Below are 22,783 nucleotides of genomic sequence, written 5' to 3' on the forward strand. Positions count from 1 at the left end.
CGCTTGGTTGAAGTTGGTGCGGCTGAGGTCACTGATGTTTTAACATCGTCTTTATTCAGAATAAGGCATCGTGCGTTTAAACGTTCGCGCAATATCGCTTTGACGTTCTCCATTTTCAAAGCAATTGACCTATATCAATTTCTCTTCAAGGTTTATGGTTTTTCTTGATAAATTCTTGATTTTTCTACCCGCATTCCTATTTTTTGCCATTTTCTCTTGGTTTTTACTCTGCATATGGCTCTATCGAAATCACCTTCTACTGCTGAACTGTATTCTTGAGATGCAGAGGGCCTACGACTGCGGGGAGGGAACGAAGCTATTGTGTTTGAGACTCTATAGCGGACCCTCTTATATGTTGATGCTATTCATGCGCAACTCGGCCACAGCTCCATTTCTCCCCCGTGAATACCGATGACCTTGAAGGCTTTAGTGTAGACCTTCTACCTGGAAGTCAATCGCCCGATAACCTATGGCGGCAAAAATTACGTCTCAACCAGTATTGCTTAAAAAAAACTCATTTCCACTAGCCCAACGCTTAATTAATGATCTATATTAACTCATTCTGTTAAGGAGAAGAGATAAATTACTTCGGTAGGCCGGCTATCTGGACCCAATGACGAGTAATACTTTTGGCCATTGCACAGCAATGGATTTCGATTAATATATAAACAAAAAGAAAATTTGAGGAAAGCAATAATATTAATATGCGTAAAATGATAGAAATTTCGTGTGTACTTAGCGCAAGTTCACGTTTTATCACGAGAGCGTTTAAGATTTGTGAGTAGGCTACCCTGCGTTGCAATGTTTCCCCGAGGAAAAAATTTGCGCTATATCGAAATTGCGCTAATCGAAATTGCGCTATATGAGACATGGGTGTACAAAGGTGTATGACTAGGCATTCAAAATAATAATGAGCAAGTGTTATCCTAAAATGTATACTCCTCCTCGATACCAACTGTTGATGTAACACACTTTGATTTTACACAGTGCCCATATTTTGGTCCCTCAAACTGCATAAAATCAAAGTTTTAGTGTAATTTGAACACTTTTCATAATAAAAGAAAGTTTATTTTTCAAAGAATTCTTTTGTAAATTCATGATTTTTCAATATTTTGTTTTCTTTTATAAAAGAAATTAATTGTGTTTTTATATTTTGGAGGGGTCGGGACCCTCCGGTCTTTCCCCCTCGCTATGCCTCAGGTCAATGGTTTATCCAAAGATTTATCCTATTTCTATTTCCAAACCCAAGTGTAGCAGTTTAGGTCCTGAGTGTGTAACGATATTAAAAAAAAAAACAACTTGGAAGACTATAAAAATGATTTTCAATTTATAAAAATATTAAAATAGGTATGAAAATATAAAAAGCATCCCTATGATTTTATGTACCCAGAAAAACTTGAATAATTACTTCATTTTATAGTAGGAATTCGAAAATGCATTTGTATCCAAAAATCCGGTTCCAAAATTCAAGGATCCGATCCAAATGCGGATCCGAAAAAAATCCTGGATCCATCCTTCCCTAATGGATTGCATTTTAGGAACGAAAATTTTTGGGAGGTACTTCCGTTCTGATTGATATTTATAATGCAAGAATGCATTTTATCAATAAAATGTGTCAATAAAAATTTAGATGCTAGTTAATCGTAATGTAAATTCATAGTGATGTGTGCCACAAGCACTAAATATGTTCTTTAACCTTTGCAATGAAAAGATTTTTCTATTATTATGCATGCATAATAAATGAATAAATACATGTATTGGGAGAAATATGGTATGAATATTCATTTTATTTAATTCTAATGCAATCATCGTGGTGTATTTTTCAGCTCTTCATTTGTGTGCCCGTAAAGACAATCTACAAGGTTGTAGACTCCTGTTGTCGTATGGTGTGGACCCTTCAATTGTCTCTTTGGAAGGCTATACAGCTGCTCAAGTTGCTCAGGAGAATGTTTTGAAAGTTCTACGAGGTGAATATCATTATTCTCAATGAAGCAAAATTTAATTTACTTTTATTCGATATCTTGAGGTGACCATGAAATATGGTGTATTTCTCTACTATGCTTTTTAATTGCTTTATTTAAAAAATATTCTATTGTGCTAGAATTTGTTCTTGTATATTGGAAGCTCTATATAGTCAAAAGTGTTCTGGGTAACTTAGGAATGACTGGTAATGTCAAACTCCTCTGTTTTCTAAGATGATTAAATATTTGCTCCAGGACAAATTTAGTGGTTTTTGTGAGCTGCAAAATGTTCTGATTATGTACCGATTAAAATAATTTTACAAATTTCATTTATTCATGATCTCAGGCACAATTACATCAAATCTCATGTAGTATGCCAAGCACTGGGATGTAAGTCATAAATTTTCACACTTTTAGCTCTTGCTTCCGACTGGAAGTTATTATAAAGTGGATCCAGAATTTTTCCTTGAAAGATTCCTTAGACCACCAAATAGTTTGATGGATCAACTAAGTACTATTAATTTAAACTGAGTTTATATTTCCAGACCCTCCATCTAGCAGTGTTGACGTAGAATGCCAATTGTTGGAAGCGGCAAAGGCTGGTGACACAGAGCAAGTCAAAAGACTGCTTAGTGCGTACCCTCAAATAGTTAATTGCAGGGATTTGGATGGGAGGTAAGCCACCTTCTCACTAAGTTTCCTAAATTTTAATAACACTGCAAAAATATTACTAATGATTATGTTTTAGGCACTCCACACCTCTTCATTTTGCTGCTGGTTACAACAGGGTTGCAGTCGTTGAATTTTTGCTTGCCCATGGGGCTGACGTCCACGCCAAGGACAAAGGGTGAGTATATTTTTAATATTTGTGCATCCATATCTGTAGTCCATGAGTTCAGTAAAGTAAAAGTTTGTTTTTTCCAGGGGATTAGTGCCTCTGCACAATGCTTGTTCATATGGTCATTATGAAGTCACAGAATTACTGGTTAAACATGGAGCAAGTGTTAATGTGGCTGATTTATGGAAGTTTACCCCCTTACATGAAGCTGCAGCCAAAGGGAAATATGAAATTGTGAGACTTCTCCTCAAGGTAAGAATTTACTGTTAATAACATGTTGGTACTTTACTTGCTCTGTGTAGTAATTACGTTTGATTGCTTAGTCTGGGCTAGACTATATAGCGCAGAGTTTCACAGAGTGTACTTCCTATTCCTGCCTGTAACGTTGGCAGCAAAAGAGCATTATCAGCTTACAGCGACATTATGTTTGATAAAAGGGCATCGCTAAAACCGGATAATATGGAGAGACTAGTAGAATCATATTACCGAACCGAATTAAGCCAATTTTAATTATTGGCAGAATTTTTGATTGATAAGAACCTATAATTTATTTTTCTTTCTATTTTCATGATTTCTATTGTATTAAATCTGAAATAAGCCTTAATGATCTTTTCCTCATTATTACATTAAAATTTGCTTAAATATAACTGACTATTAATGTTTTATTGTGCTATAAATTATTTCCTAATAAAAAAATTTCACAGAAATTTCATCTATTTACAGCTTTTTTTGCGATAAAATCCACCATTATTCACTGAAATTCTGGAATTTCATTCACCATTTTTCACCAGCTCTACTTATTGCTGTCTTTAGGAAATCATTGTTAGTAATTTGTCCTTAATTGCCTACCATTTCTCTTTGCAGCATGGGGCTGATGCAAGCAAGAAAAATCGTGATGGGGCGACTCCATTGGATCTGGTGAGAGGGGGAAATTCCAGTGGTGGAGGGAGCCGAGGTGAGGGTAGTGGAGGAGGAAGCACCGGTGATCAGGATGTTGCAGATCTTTTAAGAGGGAATGCAGCCCTCTTGGATGCAGCGAAGAAAGGGAATTTAGCCCGTGTCCAGAGGCTAGTCACTGCAGACAATATAAACTGCCGTGATGCTCAAGGAAGGAATTCAACTCCACTGCACCTTGCTGGTAGGTGTAAAACACTATGTTTTACAAATTACGGAAAGTATCTTAAGTATGGTTATAAACAATGTCAATAGAATCTACAATAACACAGCTTATATGTAATGAATGTGTCATAGACAGGAAATTCAAATGCCAGTTAGTGGCTGGATTTAATTATGCTAACTTTTGATCATATAAGTGAATGTTTATCTTAACCCTTGCAACTTAAAGTTGTATTCGTTAAATCTTCGCTCTGACTGAATGCAGTTTATTTATGTTTTTCATATCTTAGTAAATTAGATGTGTCAAAAATTCTTAGTCATCTTTTATTGTGTTCATATTTTAAATATCCTTTCCGGTCAAGATTATGTTCACACGATACTTATGTCTAGCAAAAAATTGCCATTTCTGAAGTTATTTACTTCATTTTTATGTATCCTTTAACTTGATTATTTCTTAAAAAATCAATTGTCCCAATATATAATATTTATCTGAATATAGTCCCCCCTTTTTTCCTAAAATGCCCAAGGTAAAAGTAAACTGGGGACAATATTCAAATGCATTTTTTTTATTTTTCCTGATACTGAAGCCTCAGAATTAGGGGAACTATATTCAGAGAAATACAGCATAGATTGAACTGAAGATATCAATTTTGTTGGTCCATTTATGTATACATTGTACATTTTGTCAGGGTAACAACTTGCAATAAAGGAGAAGGAGCTGGACACCCTGTAGCTACTCTAGAATCACATGAAAAAGACTCGTGAACATTCTATCCTAATCGTGCATTCCCTATCCGTTCTCCATTGCTCTTCAACAAAAACATTTTCATTAAAGTAACTGCATCTTTCTCTTTAACCCATCAGTGACCAAAATACTTCCACTCTATGAGCCATATTACCTATTCTCATAGTAGACTCTCGTTAATACGAACAACGTTATTACGAAGTTCTTGTTTTTATGAAGCAAATTGTTGGTCTCAAGGAAAAGGCTATTCCAATCTACATTAAAAGAAATGTTATTACAAAATCATAAACCTCAGTTCCGGTCCTGGGGGTTTTAAAGTAAACTTTATTACGAAGTTCCACAGATAGGCAACAGCATTTATACACTAAGTAATGGTGTTTTATCGTCATCACTGGTCAAAAATCCCAGGATTGGTTTGATGCAGCTCTCCACTCAGTTCTCCTATCAGCTAATCTTGTCACACCTACGTATTTCTTCTCTTTCACATCTCTCTTTACTTGTTCGGTGTTTTATAACAGCATTTTTAAAGGTGGATATACATTATGCTACGTCATAATCTTTGAGCTACATTTACGTTTTACTTGTCGTAGTCTAAGTGTGCCCAAGAGCATCAATTATAGTTCTTTCTTCAGTAGGATATACTTCAATGTCCATGTAACATCACATATTAAGCTTCATTCCTGTGGAATCATGGTGACACGCTCATTATCGCTCGTAAATTACGATGAGTATGCCCTCTACTCGCAAGCATCAACTAACGAACATTTAAAAAATTCTAGCGAGCCCAAAATTTCAAATTTGGCACCTTTGGAGTTGGCTGTTGCGACGCAGTGTGGTGTTAAGGAACTTGCCCTTTGGACACAGTCTGGAGAGTGTCAAATCAGCTGCGAAGTCAGTAACTGTTCAGCACTTTGCCCACTCTTCCTTCCCGGGGATGGCCCATTTTATTCGTCTCCATCTGCGTCGCACGCACACCCAGATGAGTTTGTCACAATCATGAGTTAACGCAAAATTGTAATGCAGTATTGCATTCTGCAGGATAACCACAGTTTTCAGTACCTTGCACAGGTTTATCAACTTACAATCAAGCTCTTGAAATGCATCTTCTTCAAATGTCGAAGACTTACTGTGTATTTACATAATTTCATCGCACATATCATACTCTGAAACTAATTCCACAGTGCGAGTACAAGTATGGGAGACTGAAAAGACAAGGAATTTTGGCAAGGTGTTTTTTTTTGCGATGATTCCTGAAAAAATTGCTCTTACAAAGTTCGTTATTATGAACCTCTGGTTTTTCCGTCCCGTGAACTATGTAATAATGAGAGTTTTCTGTATAATCTGTCCTATGTAAATCATTTGGGGCCATCCGTTGCCCTTCTTCCCTTCCACCTGTCCTTCTATAATTGTTTTTATCAGGCCATCATGTCTCATAATGCCCCCAACTAAGTTGGTCCTGTCTTCTCCTTAAGGTTTTTAGAAGACGTCTCTTTTCTCCCTCTCTTCTTAGAACTTCCTCAATACTAATGTGGTCGTGCCATTTGATCTTCATCATTCTTCGTTGGCACTGCATTTTGAATCATTCCACTCTTGACTTCTTTGCTGCTGTCAATATCCAAGCCTCGCTTCAATAGAGAAACATGCTCCATACATAACATCTGATGAATTGTTTCCTCATTTCTAAACTTGTATTTTTAGCTGTAAGTAGATTTTTTTTGGTGGAAAGCCCTTCTCTCCTGTGATATTTTTCTGACTATTTCTTTCTTCCCTCGTCCATGTTGCATTCTCTCTTTTGCTGCATAATTGTATCTCTGTCTTCTTTTTGTTGATTTTCATCTGATACCTTGCCATTATCCTATCCATATTTCTCAAAGCCTTCTTTCTCTGTCTTGGCTATGATTACTATGTCGTCATCAAATTGCTGCGTACTAATTCTTTCTCTGTGAAGATTTTCCTCCCAAAGATTTTCCTTGATTTCATTGATGGCCTTCTCGATGTAAACATTAAATATTACTGAGGACGGTGCACTCCCATGTTTCACTCCTTTTCCTAATCTTGCTTCTATATAGTTAGGTCCAGATTTTATCACAGCTACCTTTGAATTCCATTTCACATTATCAAATGTCTTTTCCAAATAGACAAATGCTATGAAAGTCTGTTTGTTCTTCTCCAATCTCTTCTCCTATAGCAGCTGTAGAGCCAAAACTGCTTCTCTTATGCCCTTGCTTTTCTTAAATCCAAATTGGTTCTTATTCAGGAATTCTTCTGCTCATCCTTGATGTTCTTCTCGAAGTCACTTGGTAAATATCCTGTTGAGTACATATCACGTACAGTTTTATACTGTTGAGTTAAAACCTTTTCTCCTGCATTGTTGACTAGCTCTGTTTTAATATTATCTATTCCTGGAGCCAAGTCTTCCAATCCTAAGATGCTGGCTCTCACGTCATCCTTCTCTATTTCAATTTCCTCTTCCTTAATTTTTTAGCTGAGTTTGCTTTCATTGCATAACTCCTCCAGGTATTCTTTCCATCTCTCATCTTCGTCTTCGTTTTGTATCAAAATGTTTCCACACGGTGTTACATCTTGTAGTCCATTCCTGGAAATGGTTCCTCTTTACTCTATGGGCCAACTCCTTTGTTTCCCTTGTACAGGAAGTTATAGTTGCCAATGAATCTTTGTTTATTTATTTGCATTCACGTTTACTTTCTCGCGAGTTGCACTCTAAGTGACCTAATGCTCAGAACTGGACTAATTTGGGCTTTGTGAACGACCTACCTTGTATTAATAATGAAAATGCCTATTCTTATTTGTGATGCAACTTTGCCATATCTCAAGCAACAGTTGTGTTGTTGTAGATTCTTGTTAGAATGTTTAAAAAGAAGAATAAGAGTCAAGGGAAAGTTGGGACAATGTGAGTTGCTTTCATTTTCATTGTATCCTTATATGCAGTGGTGGGCATTTTTCTGAGCATATATGCATAAAAATTCATGGCATGACACAACAGTAGCATATCAATTTCTGCAGGTATGCATAGGGTGATTAATATTATCATGGCAAATAAAATAAAATTGCTGATTTTCTTTAATAATATGTTTCCTTGTGTCATCTGTCAAGACTGCTTAACACATTCAGAGCGGAGCACGTCAATTGATGTGGTCCCGTCCAAGCCGAGATTCGTCAATTGATTTGTTCTGTCGGTCGGGCCGGGAGCCCTTTCTCCGCCTCCGTACGTGACTAATATCCACTTCCGAGTGTTCCAATCGTGTGAATGGCCTTCAGCAAACTTCCCTCTTTTGACCCATGTGCACCGTTTGTAAATAGCCGCATTTGAACGGAAGTTATGGCGTGAAAATCTCTCTCTTTTTCTTTCTTATTTTATCGGCCAATTCTGACAATTTTCATGAAAATGGGGCCCGCATTGAATGTGTTAAGAGCTGGATTTCTCAGTGATATTAGTTTAAATTTCTTTGCTTCTAGCTACAATTCTCCGCTCCTAACTTGAAATGAATGTTATTTGCAAAGCTTATGATCAAAGTAGCATGTGAACTGGCTATGCTTTGGTCTTATTAAAGTAAAAATTATACTTCAATGCTCTCTTAAATGCATCATCAATTAGCCTTGGAAATTTTATGGACTTCAGCTTATGATGATTTATGAATTTTTTTTTTAGCTGGATACAACAATTTAGAAGTGGCAGAATTCCTTCTCGAAAGAGGAGCTGATGTTAATGCTCAGGATAAAGGTGGCTTGATACCATTACACAATGCTTCATCGTATGGTCACTTAGATATAGCAGCTCTTCTTATTAAGTTCAGCACTGTTGTGAATGCTACTGATAAATGGGGCTTCACTCCATTGCATGAAGCTGCTCAAAAAGGCCGAACACAACTCTGTGCTTTGTTGGTAAGTATTGTTTATTCTAAAAATCTTTAGACTGTACTCATCACATATATACTTATTAGGATTTGGTGCATGATGAAAAATACATTTGAATAAATGCTTATCATGAATGATTGCATTGATTCCTGACTATGCCTTTGGTTTCCTACTGGAGTCCTTCAGGATTGAAATTTTTTATATAAAGCTCACAATTTGTTTCTCGCATTCATTGGTCTTTGAGTATGTGATCGAGTTCAAAATGTCTTCAGGATTAAATCGAAACTTGAAGCTTGTACATGGTGGAAGGACTCCATATCAATAATGAAAGACTCTTTGTTTCTTCCACAAGTTTACAAAAATTTCTTGTGGAAGAAACAAAGTGTCTTTTATTATTCATATGGAGCCCTTCCACCACGCACAAGCTTCAAGTTTCGATTTAATTTCGAGTGTGAGTTAGGCACTTAAAATGAAGCATTATATCAGACTGTCAGTAAAGTTCAAAGCAGCAGAACTTAATATCTACTCCAATATAGAATTTTTTATAAACTTGTGGAAGAAACAAAGTGTCTTTCATTATTAATAGTCTTCAAGATTCGTGGAAGTAAATAAAAAATGAGTATAAGCAAGTAAATAAATATAGATAAAAACTCAATAATTTAGAAATGGATGCAGAAAATGAACTAAGTCCCAGAAAATCAATAAGGAGCTAATATAATGTTTGCCATCCATATTATTGGCTTAAATTTTGTAACCTTTTCATTTTCAAAATTTGTTTACTCTGTACATCAGAGCAAAAAAAGTTACATTTGTTATTATATTTCTTCTTCTAATACTCCTGTGTTCAATAAAAATGTTCACCCATGTTGCTATCTCTCCTGCACAACTTGGGAAAATATTTACTTTTGAAATCAACTAAATCTGGTTAATAGATCAGCCTGTGGCTTTCTTCACGCATAGCCCTCAGCCCAATAAATTTGCCGGCTGGCGCTTAAATGATTAATGTATGTTGAGTCAACCTTGTTATCCACATGCAAGTTTTTTTACTTACAGCTTGCTCATGGAGCTGATCCCTTCCTTAAAAATCAAGAAGGCCAAGCTCCTGTGGATTTGGCATCTGCCGAAGATGTTCGTTGCTTGCTCCAAGACGCAATGGCATCTCAGCAGAATGTCCCAACCATTCAAACGAGGCCACCAAGTGCCCCAGCTCCCCCTGTAGTTCCCCCCACATCTCCATCGCTGCCAAAACCTTCATCCCCTCCTCCAACACCAGCCGCTCCGACCACAGAAACTGTCATCATGCCATCGGGCACTCCAATCACTTTAGGAGTGGTCCCTGCCCTGAGTCATCGTCAGTCGAGGTCATCAGCCACTCCCATCCTGCCCTTGCCTCAAAACATTCCTCCGCTGCCATCATCTTCCCCTTCCCCATCGTCCTCATCTCCCTCGCCCACACCACCTGTGGACTCGTGTGTGGCGGATGGATGTGGGAAACATGAAGGTGCTGGTCATGATGTCGCCACAATCTCAGGCTTTGTGTGCAGGTGGGTTTCAGTCTTGTGGTGATGTGAAATAATATTACAAATGTGTTTGTTTGATTTTTTTATAGTTAACCTTATGGGTTAGCAACTGGTTGGATTGGTAAAATGTTTTCTTTGCTTTTTTTAACTTTATTAAATGATATACTTGCTAAATTAAATATGCTGTCTTTTTACTTGTTACTAAGTGATGTTTATATAATTTGTTGAGTACAAAAAGGCTTTTTTTTGTCTCTTGAGTATCCTAATTAAGTTCTAAGCTTTTTGTTGATACTATTATTACCTCTTAATTTGACTTTTGAATGTTATTGTTATAAAATAGCCCTGAGATTTAGAATATGATTATGAAAATGTTGGCAAAGAACTATGTACTCTTATATTGATGAACCCTCAAGATAAACTGTAAACAACCCTGCTGAGTATTTTAAATGCTTGGATTTGTTTATAATCCTTTTGTTAAAGATGGAATTATTGTGTTCATTTTCAGTTTGGGTCTAAAGCATTTATCAGAGTTATTTGAAAGGGAACAAATTACATTGGATATTTTGGCTGAAATGGGCCATGAGGACTTGAAGCAAGTTGGTATATCTGCATATGGCCACCGTCACAAGCTTATAAAAGGAATTGAGAAACTTTACAGTAGTTCTGGTGAGTATATTTGTTTCGATATTGCCTAGCCCATTAATGAAGTTTTTTTTAACAACTTCATTACCCAAGTGTACTTTGAATCTTTTAATGCTTCTGTAATATTTCGTATGGATGAAACTTTCATGTTAAAGGCATTCCATTTTTGTTGGAAAATTTAGTAATAGCAGATTCAATTAGTTATAATTTGAAAAGAATGTGAAAGAAAGAATTTTTCATCTTTTTACTGGTTTGATACACCATTACACTATTATGTTTTCATACCCTGTGCACTCTTTGAGAATGAGATAGCTCACAGTTTTGGCTGATATATGAAAGGCATAATGCATCAACTCTTACAATTATTGTATCTTGGAACTTATATGTGTTATCACTTTTTTACTGTTTTATCTTAAACCCACGACTATTGGAAATTTGAGATGTATTTAATTTTTTAATTTGTTTACTTTAAATTTCAAACAAGACTCCCATATCTGCTAATTTATAAGTTTAATAGCTTACCTAAATGATCATTCATATTTATTCACTGTAAATGTTATTCTTTTTACTTCAATTTGCAGTCAATTTATGGTCACCACTGCCTTCTCCGGGGACTTTGTTGGTTGATTTGCTGAGTGAGGATAAAGAATTTATGGCGGTTGAGGAGGAAATGCAGTCAACTATAAGAGAGCACAGAGATAATGGCCACTCAGGGGGTATATTTAGTCGCTACAATATTGTAAGGGTAAGTAATAATAACTTCTTGGTTTAATTGTCTGTAGAAAAGGTATTGGTGTACTGTGCAACTTGTAAAATGGCAACCAAGTCAGAAAAAGAAAAGTGGCCACTCAAGGATGGGACCTCTGAATAAAGGCTAGATATGTCAGTCTAGTTTTGTCCAAATTTCATACGCAGCATATATGGACCTATATCGTAAGATACGAAAGTTAGTAGGCGGTTGATTTTTACCCTGCAAAATTCCAGATTTTTCGTTCGAAAGATATATAAACACACATAACAACGTTGAAACTGAGTTATAAACAAATTAAAGTTTACCAGTATGGAGAAAAATGTGCTATAAACATTTCCTGCAAGTTTCAACTTTATACTAAGAACAGTCTGCCGGAAAATGGATTAGGAATATAAACTCGGAAAAGTCAAGTAACTAGCCGAAATTCGAGAAAATATTTTTTATAACAATTGTTATAAACAAAATCGAATATTTAATGTCTCCACTAAACGTAGCAACCATTTCTGCTCCAGAATATATTTTTATACTTGTGGAACGAGCAAATTTAAAAAATTGGCAAAATTGTTCATAGCCATCTGGTTAATTGTTCTAGAACTACACCAAAAACGTATCCGATTTTTGTACGTGTGGTGAGCTCTCTATATATACTTACTCTATGCTACTACTCTCCTGGTCCCAATCACACATATAGGAAAGCTGTAAAATAGAGCCTCTGATTTGTGTTACATCTATTTCATTGTTTTACAAGGCCTATTAGAATGATATCACCTCAAGTTCTTGAAGTCTAGTTATTTGTTAATTTTCATCGGCAATGGAGGGAGCTACCTTATCGTACAATAGAGAAGACAACATTTTCAACCACAGCAAAGAAACTAGCAGTAAATCATTTTATTCCTGCATCAAGCAAGAGTGAACAGGTTGAGTTCCTACCCTTATTCAATAGCAATTTCGTAGGGCTATGCCACAAAATTTTCGAAAGCATGACATATCCACTTCCATAAATTTTGGCTCTGCAATGGGAGTTCCTTTGAATTTTCTAGGTCCTTACAGGCTAAATCTCTCCATTTCTTTGGCTAAAGTTTTGAGGTCTTGTGCAATTTGGCTGGTGGAATTAAGAAAATTTCTTCTCACACTTCAAACGTGTGACCCATGTACCTCTCGCTGGTAGGTAGGGACTGCATGGCTGCCCAACTGTCGTGCCAATTTCCACCACTCAGAGGCTGATAAGTAAACCAGCCAAATCCAAGGTCACCATACCCTCAGCCTAGAGGGTGAAGGAACCAAACTGTTGCTCCAAACCCTGTCATGGACTTTCATAGAAATGGACTTGTCGAGGCCAAAAAGGGTTTCTGCCTCGATGCCACTATTTTTTCATAGGCCTTACCTGCTTCATAATTATTGCATCAAACCTAGAAATCTTTGTGTTAATCCTGTTTTTTATACTTTATTTTTAGTCTTCCACAGTCTAATTTTTCCCCATTAATTAATTTTACTATAGATTTAATGTTATGTTTAGAATATATTATTATCCTTTTTGAAACTGAAGCTGTAGCAACTTTAGCCTTACTTTTTCTTACTGTTTTGTATATTTAATAATGATATTGCAGATCCAAAAAGTTCAGAATCGTAAGCTATGGGAACGGTATGCCCATCGGCGTCAGGAAGTTGCTGAAGAAAATGGAAATCAGGCAAATGAGCGCATGTTGTTCCATGGATCTCCCTTCATAAATGCAATTGTTCAAAAAGGTTTCGATGAACGACATGCATATATTGGAGGAATGTTTGGAGCTGGTAAGTGTCACTCTTTTTCATGCTATGTTTTCCTGTTATTATCAGCTAACTTTCATCAATACTATTCCATTTGAACTGATACCAAGTGAGATAAAAATTAAAATATAAATATTGCCATAAAACCTTATAAGTAGTATAGAAAAAGATCCGAATGGTATGTTCGTTTCACAAGGGGAGACCACGAAACTTGCTCCGCCTTTTTCAATGCCGTATTTTTTATGGCCTTCGGAATGGTGAACACATCCCTGAACTAGTAGTGGTTTCGTTGAATGGGCCTTACTTTGGCTGTAATTAATTAATTTTCATGCGGTACTTCTCACAAGCCGCCTATATTTCCATGATATCGCAGCATTCAGCAGGTGGGGTAGTGGTTAGTGTTTACGGCTACCACCCAGGAGACCAGGGTTCGGGGTTTCGTGATGCGGAACCACCGCCTGAGGCTTTCTTGGCATGCACCCTAGTTTTTTCGTGGATTCAATAATTTTTTTTCACTGAATTCAGTGCTGGTCGTCCACACTTCCCTCCTACCCTTCTACCTTAGGATACAGATTTCATCCTCAGAAAAGGCCTCCACCACCTCATCTTTCTTTAAATCCTGGCAGAGCACCACGAGAGGAATACCTTTCTTGCCTCTCCTCAGTGTCCCCGTAACGTTAGTTTTCCCATTTGGATGGAATCTAGAACTGGTTACACTGTTATAAAAGTTATTCATATAAAAGGATTGACTGCAGTCAAAATGATCCTTCGTCATTTGTTTACCATCTTCTCCGAATGCCCTTTTCCAGACACTTCTGAGTTGGAAGATGCATGGTATTTGAGGACTTGCAACGCCAAACCCTTTGCTTCCGTCAACATATACAACCTATTGCGTGCCTTTAGCGCTTGCCCCTCATATATTCACTATATGCCAGCCTAGCTCTCCATGGAACCATAGACTCTTCCAAACTTAGGTCACGTGAGGGGGTCACTACTTTGTCCATTGTTTCCTTGAATGCGTCTATAACGGGGCTAAATTTGAATAATCAGTTGGTCACAGGAGTGTTAGATACCTTAGGTATAAAATACCTTGTAATAAAGTATCTTACCTATCCTCGTCAACTGCAAAAGGATCTTTTTCTATTTCGCTTTGAATATTTGTAAAAGTTTTTTTTTAAGGTATCAGAACAAGCGTGAGATTATATTACTGTTTTCTGCATTATAAAATGAATTTAATAATGAAATAGATTGTAAAAAAAACCACCCCCAAAGACATCATTGCAGGGACTGCCATGACGTAGATGTCACGTCATGAGCACAGAACGTGTGAACCACCGTATAAGCACGTGTAAGAGGCGCACCTTTTTTCCCAGATATTGCAGCCGAAAATGGGGGTGCGCCTCTTACACAAACTTCTTATCTTCCCCCCCTCCCCTTCACCGGTTGCAAGTTCAAGGGGAACTGAGTGGCCTTGGTTTTCAGCGTGAGTCAGTCATCTGAAACCCTGGGTCAAAATCAAGCGGCAGGCAGGGGAGTTTCTCCCTTAGTGACGTATTTTTAAAATGCTCCTGTTTCAATTTCTTGCAAGCATCGCGCCGTCACGTCGGTACCCCAGAGGTGAACATTGAAAAGATCGCGCGGGGTGATTCGCTCCGGAGCGCACGCTAAATTTATTGCCACGAGTGGGCATCCCGCGGCATTTATACTGCATATAGTAATATTGGTGTCACAACCTGCGGTTGAAAAAATTCGAACGAGTGTGCTCATTGTTGGACTTAATGGTGGATAGAAGAAATCGGAAATGCTTATAAGTGAAGAGCGCTGAAGGAGAGGTCGAGGGGAAGAGGGCTCCCTCCCCTCCGTATTTAAAGCTACGAGCGAAGGAGCAAGGGAAGAACACGTCCGATCTTGCATGTGACGTCGTTGCCTTTAAAGCGAAGGGGCGAAGGCGCAGCAATGTGATATACGCAGTTTGCGTTGCCTGAGTTTCCAGTCCGTCTCGTCTTGTTTGAATGCACTTATGCTACGCTTGTTTCTTCCGAAATTGTGCTGTTTGGACTATGTTGAATATTAGTAGCCTTATTTTAGCTATAAATCTTTGTGTCAATCAATTAGAGCTCAAAAAACTTAAATGCTGTAAGATATACGTCGCGTTAGGTCTAATTCTTTTTAGAACCTCGTGCGTGTCATACAATTGCTGAAAGATATCGAGATATCTTTGAGCTCAGAAGGTGACTCACGAAGCATTTGACCTCCAGAAACTCGGGGAATTGAACCTGGTAGACCGAAAAAGGTCAGTTGGTGGAATGGGGTAGGGATGAAACACGTTTCCATTGTTCCCCTGTAACTTGATATTTTCCTGTGGAGTCTCGGAAAGGAAAAAAACGGCAGAGGCATTAGCTGATGGAGAGCCGAGTGTAGTTCCGTTAGGCCCCTTGCACACACACCGATTTTGGATGGCCGGTAAAATATTGGCCGATATTTTACTGGCGAAGCGATGCTTGCACACACGCCGGATTTTTACCGGTCAAACGATACGTTGCTAAGTTTTTGAGCCGGCGTCGGCGATCCACAGTGACAATAGCCGGTAGCTAACCGGCATTTTGCCGGTGCCGGCGTGTGGTCGGTACGTGTGCAAGCTCCAATGCTCTCCCATTGTTCACTATTGGAATAGGGACGGCTGATATTTTACCAGCCGTCCAAAATCGGTGCGTGTGCAAGGGGCCTTAAATCTACGACGTGGTTATTATCCTACGGCGCTGAGATTGCCCCGATTGTTGTTCAAACTCTTGGGAAAGCTCATGCCATTTGCCTGTCGTGTTTTGCCTTAAAATTTTCCACGGCTGCAATTCTATTGCAATACTCCTGCGAGAGCTTTTAAACAAAATTGTTCGTGAGTAGGACAAGCAACGTAGAGCGATGGCGTATGCAAAGAGAGGATCGGAACTCTTTCTACTCCCTCTTATGCCGCCGCAGTTATCAAAATTTCCTCTTTCAAATAGTACTGAAAGAGGACATTTCGATAACTGTCGAAATTCCAGGCATACGTCTGCAACACCGCACGATAGGATAAAAAAAATGTCACAAAATTTTTTTTCTCTATAGCTTCGATCCTCAAAATAGGGGTGCGTCTCTTACACAAGCTTATACGGTAACTATGTTGCACATTTCCTTAAATCTGCTATCCCAAACCTATCTTTCCTCAGTCCACCCCTCCAATGTTTCCCTCTTTCCTGGACCACCCAGCATGCTTCTTAAACCCCAGATCATCGCTCGCATAGGGTTCATGTTATAAAGACCATAAATCTTTCGAAATAAAATATGAAGTTACACGAGGACTACAGAAATGTGTTTCACCCCTCCCACTTTCTCGCCAACTGACCTAAGCCTTTTCAGCCTAACTTCCTCAAAGCTTCCAGTTTCTCGAGGCCAACTGCAAGATGAGTCACCTATTGGGCCCAAAAGTGTCTAACAATAACCTACGGCAAATGATTAGGTGTCTTGATTCGATTGGAATATTCGTATTATGCACAAAATTCTAAAGAAAATGAGACCAAACATGTGAATTTTTGATATTTTGGAAGCCTTTGAACATGGAAGTAGCGTATAAGCATGTGGAAAGAGGTGCACCTTTTTTCCCAGAAATTGCAGTCAAAAATGGGGGTGCTTCTCATACACAAACTTCTTATCTTCCCTCCTCCCCTTCACCGGTCTCAAGTCCAAGGGGAACTGAGTGGCCTTGGTTTTCAGCATGTCAGTCATCTGAAACCCTAGGTCAAAAAGAAGCGGCAGGCAGGGGAGTTTCTCCCTTTGTGACGCATTTTTAAAAATGCTCTTGTTTGCTTTTCTTGCTTGTAAGCATCACGCCATCACGTGGGTACCACAGAGGTGAACATGAAAAAGATCACACGGGGTTTTTCGCTCCGGAGGGAGCACTAAATTTACTGCCATGAGTGGGCATCCTGCAGCATTTATACTTCAAATAGTATAGCATATAATACAATATAATAGCAAATAGCATTTCAAAAGTAGAGAAACACATAGTTTTGAAGGACAATACCTGGTTAGTAGTCAACATCCGTCTTGCCAAGTAATTTCCATTACACTAAGGACCTGAGTTTTCAAAAATCATCTTCAGACGCTATTATGAGGATTATTGCAACTGAAAATTATATTGGTGTCAAATCCTGGAGTTTAAAAAATTCAAATGAGTGTGTACATTGTTGGACTAAATGGTGGATAGGAGAATTCGGAAATGCTCATAAGTAAAGAGAGCTGAAGGGGAGATAGAAGGGAAGGAGCACGTTCCCTCCCTCTTTCAAGCAACGAGGCTACAAGTGAAGGAGCAAGGGAAGAACACGTCCGATCTTGCATGTGACGTCGTTGCCTTCAAAGCAAAGGGGCGAGCATGCAGCAATGTGATGTACGCAGTTTGCGTTGCCTGAAGTTTCCAGTCAGTCTCGTCTTGTTTGAATACGCTCAAGCTATGCTTGTTTCTTCGGAAATGGTCCTGTTTGGACTATGTTGAATATTAATAGCCTTGTTGTGACTACATATTAATCTTTGGGTCAATAAAGTCGAGCTTAATAAACTTAAATGCTGTCAGATATGCATCGCGTTAGTTCTCATTCTTTTTTGAACCTCGTGCATGTCATGCACTTATACAACTGTTGAAGAGATATCTTCGAGCTCAGTAGGTGACTCGCCTAGCATTTGGCCTCCAGAAACTGGGAGAATTGAACCTGGTAGTCCGAAAAAGGTCAGTTGGTGAGATGGGGTAGGGATGAAACATGTGTCCACTGTTCCTGTGTAACTTGATATTTTCCTTTGAGGCAAGTGATTTATGGTGATTGGGGTCTCGGAAAGTAAAGAAAAAGTGCTGAGTGGCTGAGTGTGGTTCCGTGAAATCAACGACGTGGTTACTATGCTATGGTGCTGGTCCCCCGATTGTGTCTCTTGGGAAGGTTCGTGCTATGTGCCTGTCGTGTTTTGCCTTAAAAATTTTCAAGGCTGCAATTCTATTGCAATACTCCTACGAGAGCTTTCAAACAAAATTTTTCGTGAGTAGGACAAGCATCATAGAGCAACAGCGTATGCGAAGAGAAGATCGGAACTCTTTCTACTCCCTCTTATGCTAAGTTGCATTCACGAAAGCATTGATTTAAAATTTTGGATTTAGATTCAATTTCTTTGACAAATTTGGATCCAAAGCACTGCTGTAGTTGGAAAAAAAATTTAGGCGGTACTCACCAAAAATTACAACAGCTGAACAATTAAACATCCAGCTGCAAAGGTATTTTAACTGGTACGCTTATAACGAGTTTGGATTTTAGGGGGTACACTGTACCAGCCCAACTACAGCATTGATCCAAAGTATAAGGTGAGGCGTTATCCGTGGATATTTGGATCGGAGTTATCCGATCCAACCATCTCTAGTAAGTATCATAAGGAAAAGGAAAAAGCAGGAGCAATTTCCACAATTTTACATTTATTGATACGACCGGTTTCGCTTTTCAGCATCATCAGGTCTATTTCTAAATCATAAGTTCAGACCTGATGATGCTGAAAAGGGAAACCGGTCGTATCAACAAATGTAAAATTGTGGAAATTGCTCCTGCTTTTTCCTTTTCATTATGTCACGTTTCCACTCCATCTCGCCTGAAACCTCAGACTATATAAGTATCATAAGGTTAAGGCTACAAGTGAATACCTATATATCTCCGAATGCCATACATATCGTGTAAATTTAGCTGAAAAAATGCCACGTAAATTTTATTATTGAAAGAGGAAATTTTTATGACTGTCGAAAGTCCAGGCATACGTCTGCAACACCATGCAATAGGATTTAAATAATGCCACAAAATTTTTTTTTCTTTAGCTTCGATGCTTTAAATAGGGGTGTGTCTCTTACACGTGTGTCGCTCTTACACGGGCTTATACGGTCGTTTCCGTGCAAAAAATCAAAAATGGAAGTAGAATGGGGAGTTGGAAGGGACAGAGCTCTGAGTTCATTTGCCTGAGAAAAGTTCACGGGCATCGAGCAAAAGTTTTAAGTTACCTGATAGCAATAGGAAGTAGTTTCTTTTCCCTTCTTTGAGTCTTCACCCCTCCCCTTCTCGCCAGTTCCCCTTTTTTCACGTAATCTGTGTCTTGGTCTCCAATTTCTGAAACAAGCTGATAATATGATCTACCTACTGCATTCTTTGATGACAGCCAGTAACTTTCCACAATTACTGTTTTGCCTCCGTATGGTTTCAATATTAGTAATGTGCGCCTGGATAAAAAAGAATGAGCCCAAATATGACTCACTTCTGACATGATGAGTGCAGTTATCTGGGTTCTCGAGGTGCATTTTTCTGTAGTGAAAACCCGAATCATCATGAACATTACCACGGAAACCTTCGCAGGAATTACATTTCTTATATTATTTAACTTTATCAATCATGGTACCATAACATAAATTTATCGATTTACCAATGAATCATGAGTTCCTATTTTAGACCCCACCCAAAAAGTGCTAAGAAGTTCTTTTCTTCACATGCTGGCCCAAAAATGGGGGTGCATGGGGTACACGAGGGTGAGGTTTATACAAGTGAATATGGTAACAGTGCTGCCTTATTAGAATAAACAAGAAAAATTATTACAGCCACTATTCATTTTTTTGACATTGTGGAAATACTGTTGCATAAGGATGTGTAGTTCCTGTCATATTGTTAAGATAAATACATACTATGAACTAAAAAAAATCATCATCATCCTAGTATTAAAATGCTAATGAGAGTAGTATAATCAGTAGGAATTTTTAAGTACAAAAATGGGTAGAACAGAATTTGTAGTTGTCAGAAATTATTTTCCAAATAAGGGCTAAGAATTTTATTTTATTTTTTAGGTATTTATTTTGCTGAACATTCCTCTAAAAGTAATCAATATGTTTATGGAATTGGTGGTGGCACCGGATGTCCTGCACATAAGGATAGGTCATGTTACATCTGTCACAGGTATGAAAAGTCTCATAATTTTATTGTGCCTTAAGTATATCTTTGTTTAAAATAAGCTGTAATATATCATTAATATTTTAGGCATCTGCTTCTTTGCCGTGTTACCCTTGGAAAGTCATTTCTCCAGTTTAGTGCAATGAAAATGGCTCATGCTCCTCCTGGCCACCATTCAGTTATGGGCCGACCCAGTGCTGGAGGGCTCAACTTTCCAGAATATGTTGTTTATCGAGGAGAACAGGTAATTCATTCTTCCAGTATTAGATTTTCTCTCTTTATTGAAGGCCACTGCATTATACGGGTCATTATATCTCATTTATTTGAATCCTCCACAAAACTTTTAGATTATTATGTAATATAGTGCATTCTGATTAAATGGGACACATCGGGACCAATACTTTTTTCCCCAATAAAGTGAGTGGCCCATTTATCTTTAACTTTCCATTAAAATCCGTGCATGGATGTTGAAATCCAACAAAGAAGACTGTATTTAATGCATTTTTGGTTAGCCAAGTTCAACCAAAATTATGCATCCAAAATTTTAAGCATTTAATTAAATTTAAACTTTGCTCTCACTCTCTGATTGGAGAGACATGAGATACGGTACTTAGGATTCGATAAGTGGATAGAGAGAATGTAAAAATCAGTTTCTAATGTTTAGAAAATTCATATAAGTACAGTGAGTCCTCGTTCTTCATCACCCCATTTAACGTCATTTCGCGATAACGTCACGAAAATTTTGAGACCGTCATTCATTTATGCTTCGCGATAACGTCACGTCTTATAATTTCGCGCGAAAAAAAAGGTGAAGCGGCGGGCATTGCGGATTGTTCGTTTTGTGGGTGGTAATACAGTCTGTCTAAGCAAAGTGTAAAACGGTGTGTTTATTCTTAGTTGCGATAATGGTTTTAGCAAAAATTTCTGCAAAATGAATTCTTGCGTAGGTGCGCAAGGTTTTACTTGACATAATGGTTTTCAGGAACCTAAAAAGTGATTTCAAGGCATTTTTCCGTGTAGAACTCGGAGTTTTTGTCATCACTTTTTTTGCTGAGTTCACAATAATTTTGGTTCCTGTAACTGCGACGATGCTTCAGCGATGATGATGCCGAGGCGACGCTCGCCCGGGCGACCACCATAGAGAAGCCGAAAAGCAAATGCTGGAAGATACAAAAATGGAGAAGGATTTACGTCACTGCTGCTATTGTCGTTGATGAAGACAGGAACTCATATTTATGCGATAGTTTAGCATTCCCACCGTAAAAAATGCCCCAGATATGATATGCTAACATTTTTTTCGCGCAGGAATTGTGAGGTCTATGAGCCGATATTCACTTTTTACATTGATTCTTATGGGATATTATGCTTCAATTAACGTCATTTTGTTTATCGTCACATTTTTCAGGAAGGGTAAGTGACGTTAAACGAGGACTCACTGTAATGAACACACCACTTCCCATTAGTATGGACAAATACCACTGATGTATGGCCTGTTTAAATGGCTTTTTGTTTTGATGATCTGGAGAGAAGTATTTCCTCAATTGAGATCTGTTCTTAGAGAAATGTCCCTGGTAAGCAGTTCTCCCATCTGTTCAGTAGACCAAATGACCAGAGTCTACTATTCAAGCAAGAATAATTGGTTAGAATTGTACAAATGGACCCATTAAAACGTGTACATCAGATGCACCAGTAAGCTTTCACTTCCAACTGCTTTATCTGAGTTAATTTTGATTACTTTTAATTTCTTCCCCTTTTGTCTGATTGTCTTTTCATTTACAATCCTTTTTGTCTTTCCTTACTTTTACTTATAAAAGTTTTTACTTATGCCGAATGTATTCAATCAGTACATTTTCATTGTAATCGCTGTGAACTTTATTCCAACCTTAAATCTGATAATGTCACTGAAAGGTAATAGAAGAGCTGATAGAGTATATTCAAATGCTAGTTTAGTGCATAAAAGTTCCATTTTAGGTGAGAAAGTGAACTTTGTGGCTTGAATTCATAACTTAACGAGCCTAGTCAAATACATATGTTTTTCATTCTATTTTTGCAATATTAAGACTCTTCATGTTGCAAACAATGATTCAAAATTTAAATAAGATATTGTTGAATAAATTGGGGGCATTTTAACTTTTTTAGTTGAAAATTATTACTCTGAATCATGCATTCTCATCCTACCATAGTTCTTCAACTGCTTGTGCTCCCGAAAACATTTAGCAGCATGGAAATGATCTTTTTTCACGTACTGAGTAAAATTTCCCAACATTCACAAGATTTGCACCTATTCTGTGAGCTGTTAAAAATGTTCACTTTTTAATTAATAGGAAAATTGTGGACATCTCTTATTAGATTGAATGGATTAAAATACATCGGGACGTATACATTTTTCTATTAATTATTTTTTTTAATTTGTTAATTACCCTGATTTTATCACCAGAAGCATTTGCTTGTAAGTATTGCTGAATGGTATGTTGATAGTCTGCCTTTCCTAAAGGGAACAATCTAATGGTCCTGATATTTCACATTCAAGTAGAAAGCTGTGTTTCTTTTTAAATGTTTTTTATTTAATAATTTT

At 37.8% G+C, this 22,783-nt stretch overlaps 1 protein-coding gene across 1 annotated transcript in view; it reads left to right on the forward strand.

The window, feature by feature from the left end:
• Positions 1-22,783, forward strand: part of LOC124155535 (poly [ADP-ribose] polymerase tankyrase) — a 50,574-nt gene that overhangs the window by 23,121 nt on the left and 4,670 nt on the right. Inside the window, exons 7-18 of the mRNA XM_046529441.1 lie at positions 1,827-1,967; positions 2,507-2,636; positions 2,710-2,808; positions 2,886-3,051; positions 3,664-3,937; positions 8,331-8,563; positions 9,590-10,080; positions 10,562-10,722; positions 11,280-11,443; positions 13,057-13,240; positions 20,106-20,214; positions 20,296-20,452. Of these exons, the coding sequence (XP_046385397.1) occupies positions 1,827-1,967; positions 2,507-2,636; positions 2,710-2,808; positions 2,886-3,051; positions 3,664-3,937; positions 8,331-8,563; positions 9,590-10,080; positions 10,562-10,722; positions 11,280-11,443; positions 13,057-13,240; positions 20,106-20,214; positions 20,296-20,452 (2,309 nt within the window). The remainder of the gene's footprint in view (positions 1-1,826; positions 1,968-2,506; positions 2,637-2,709; positions 2,809-2,885; positions 3,052-3,663; positions 3,938-8,330; positions 8,564-9,589; positions 10,081-10,561; positions 10,723-11,279; positions 11,444-13,056; positions 13,241-20,105; positions 20,215-20,295; positions 20,453-22,783) is intronic.

Source organism: Ischnura elegans, chromosome 3 (genome assembly GCF_921293095.1).
Source record: "Ischnura elegans chromosome 3, ioIscEleg1.1, whole genome shotgun sequence".
In the NCBI taxonomy this organism is placed as follows: Eukaryota; Metazoa; Arthropoda; class Insecta; order Odonata; family Coenagrionidae; genus Ischnura; species Ischnura elegans.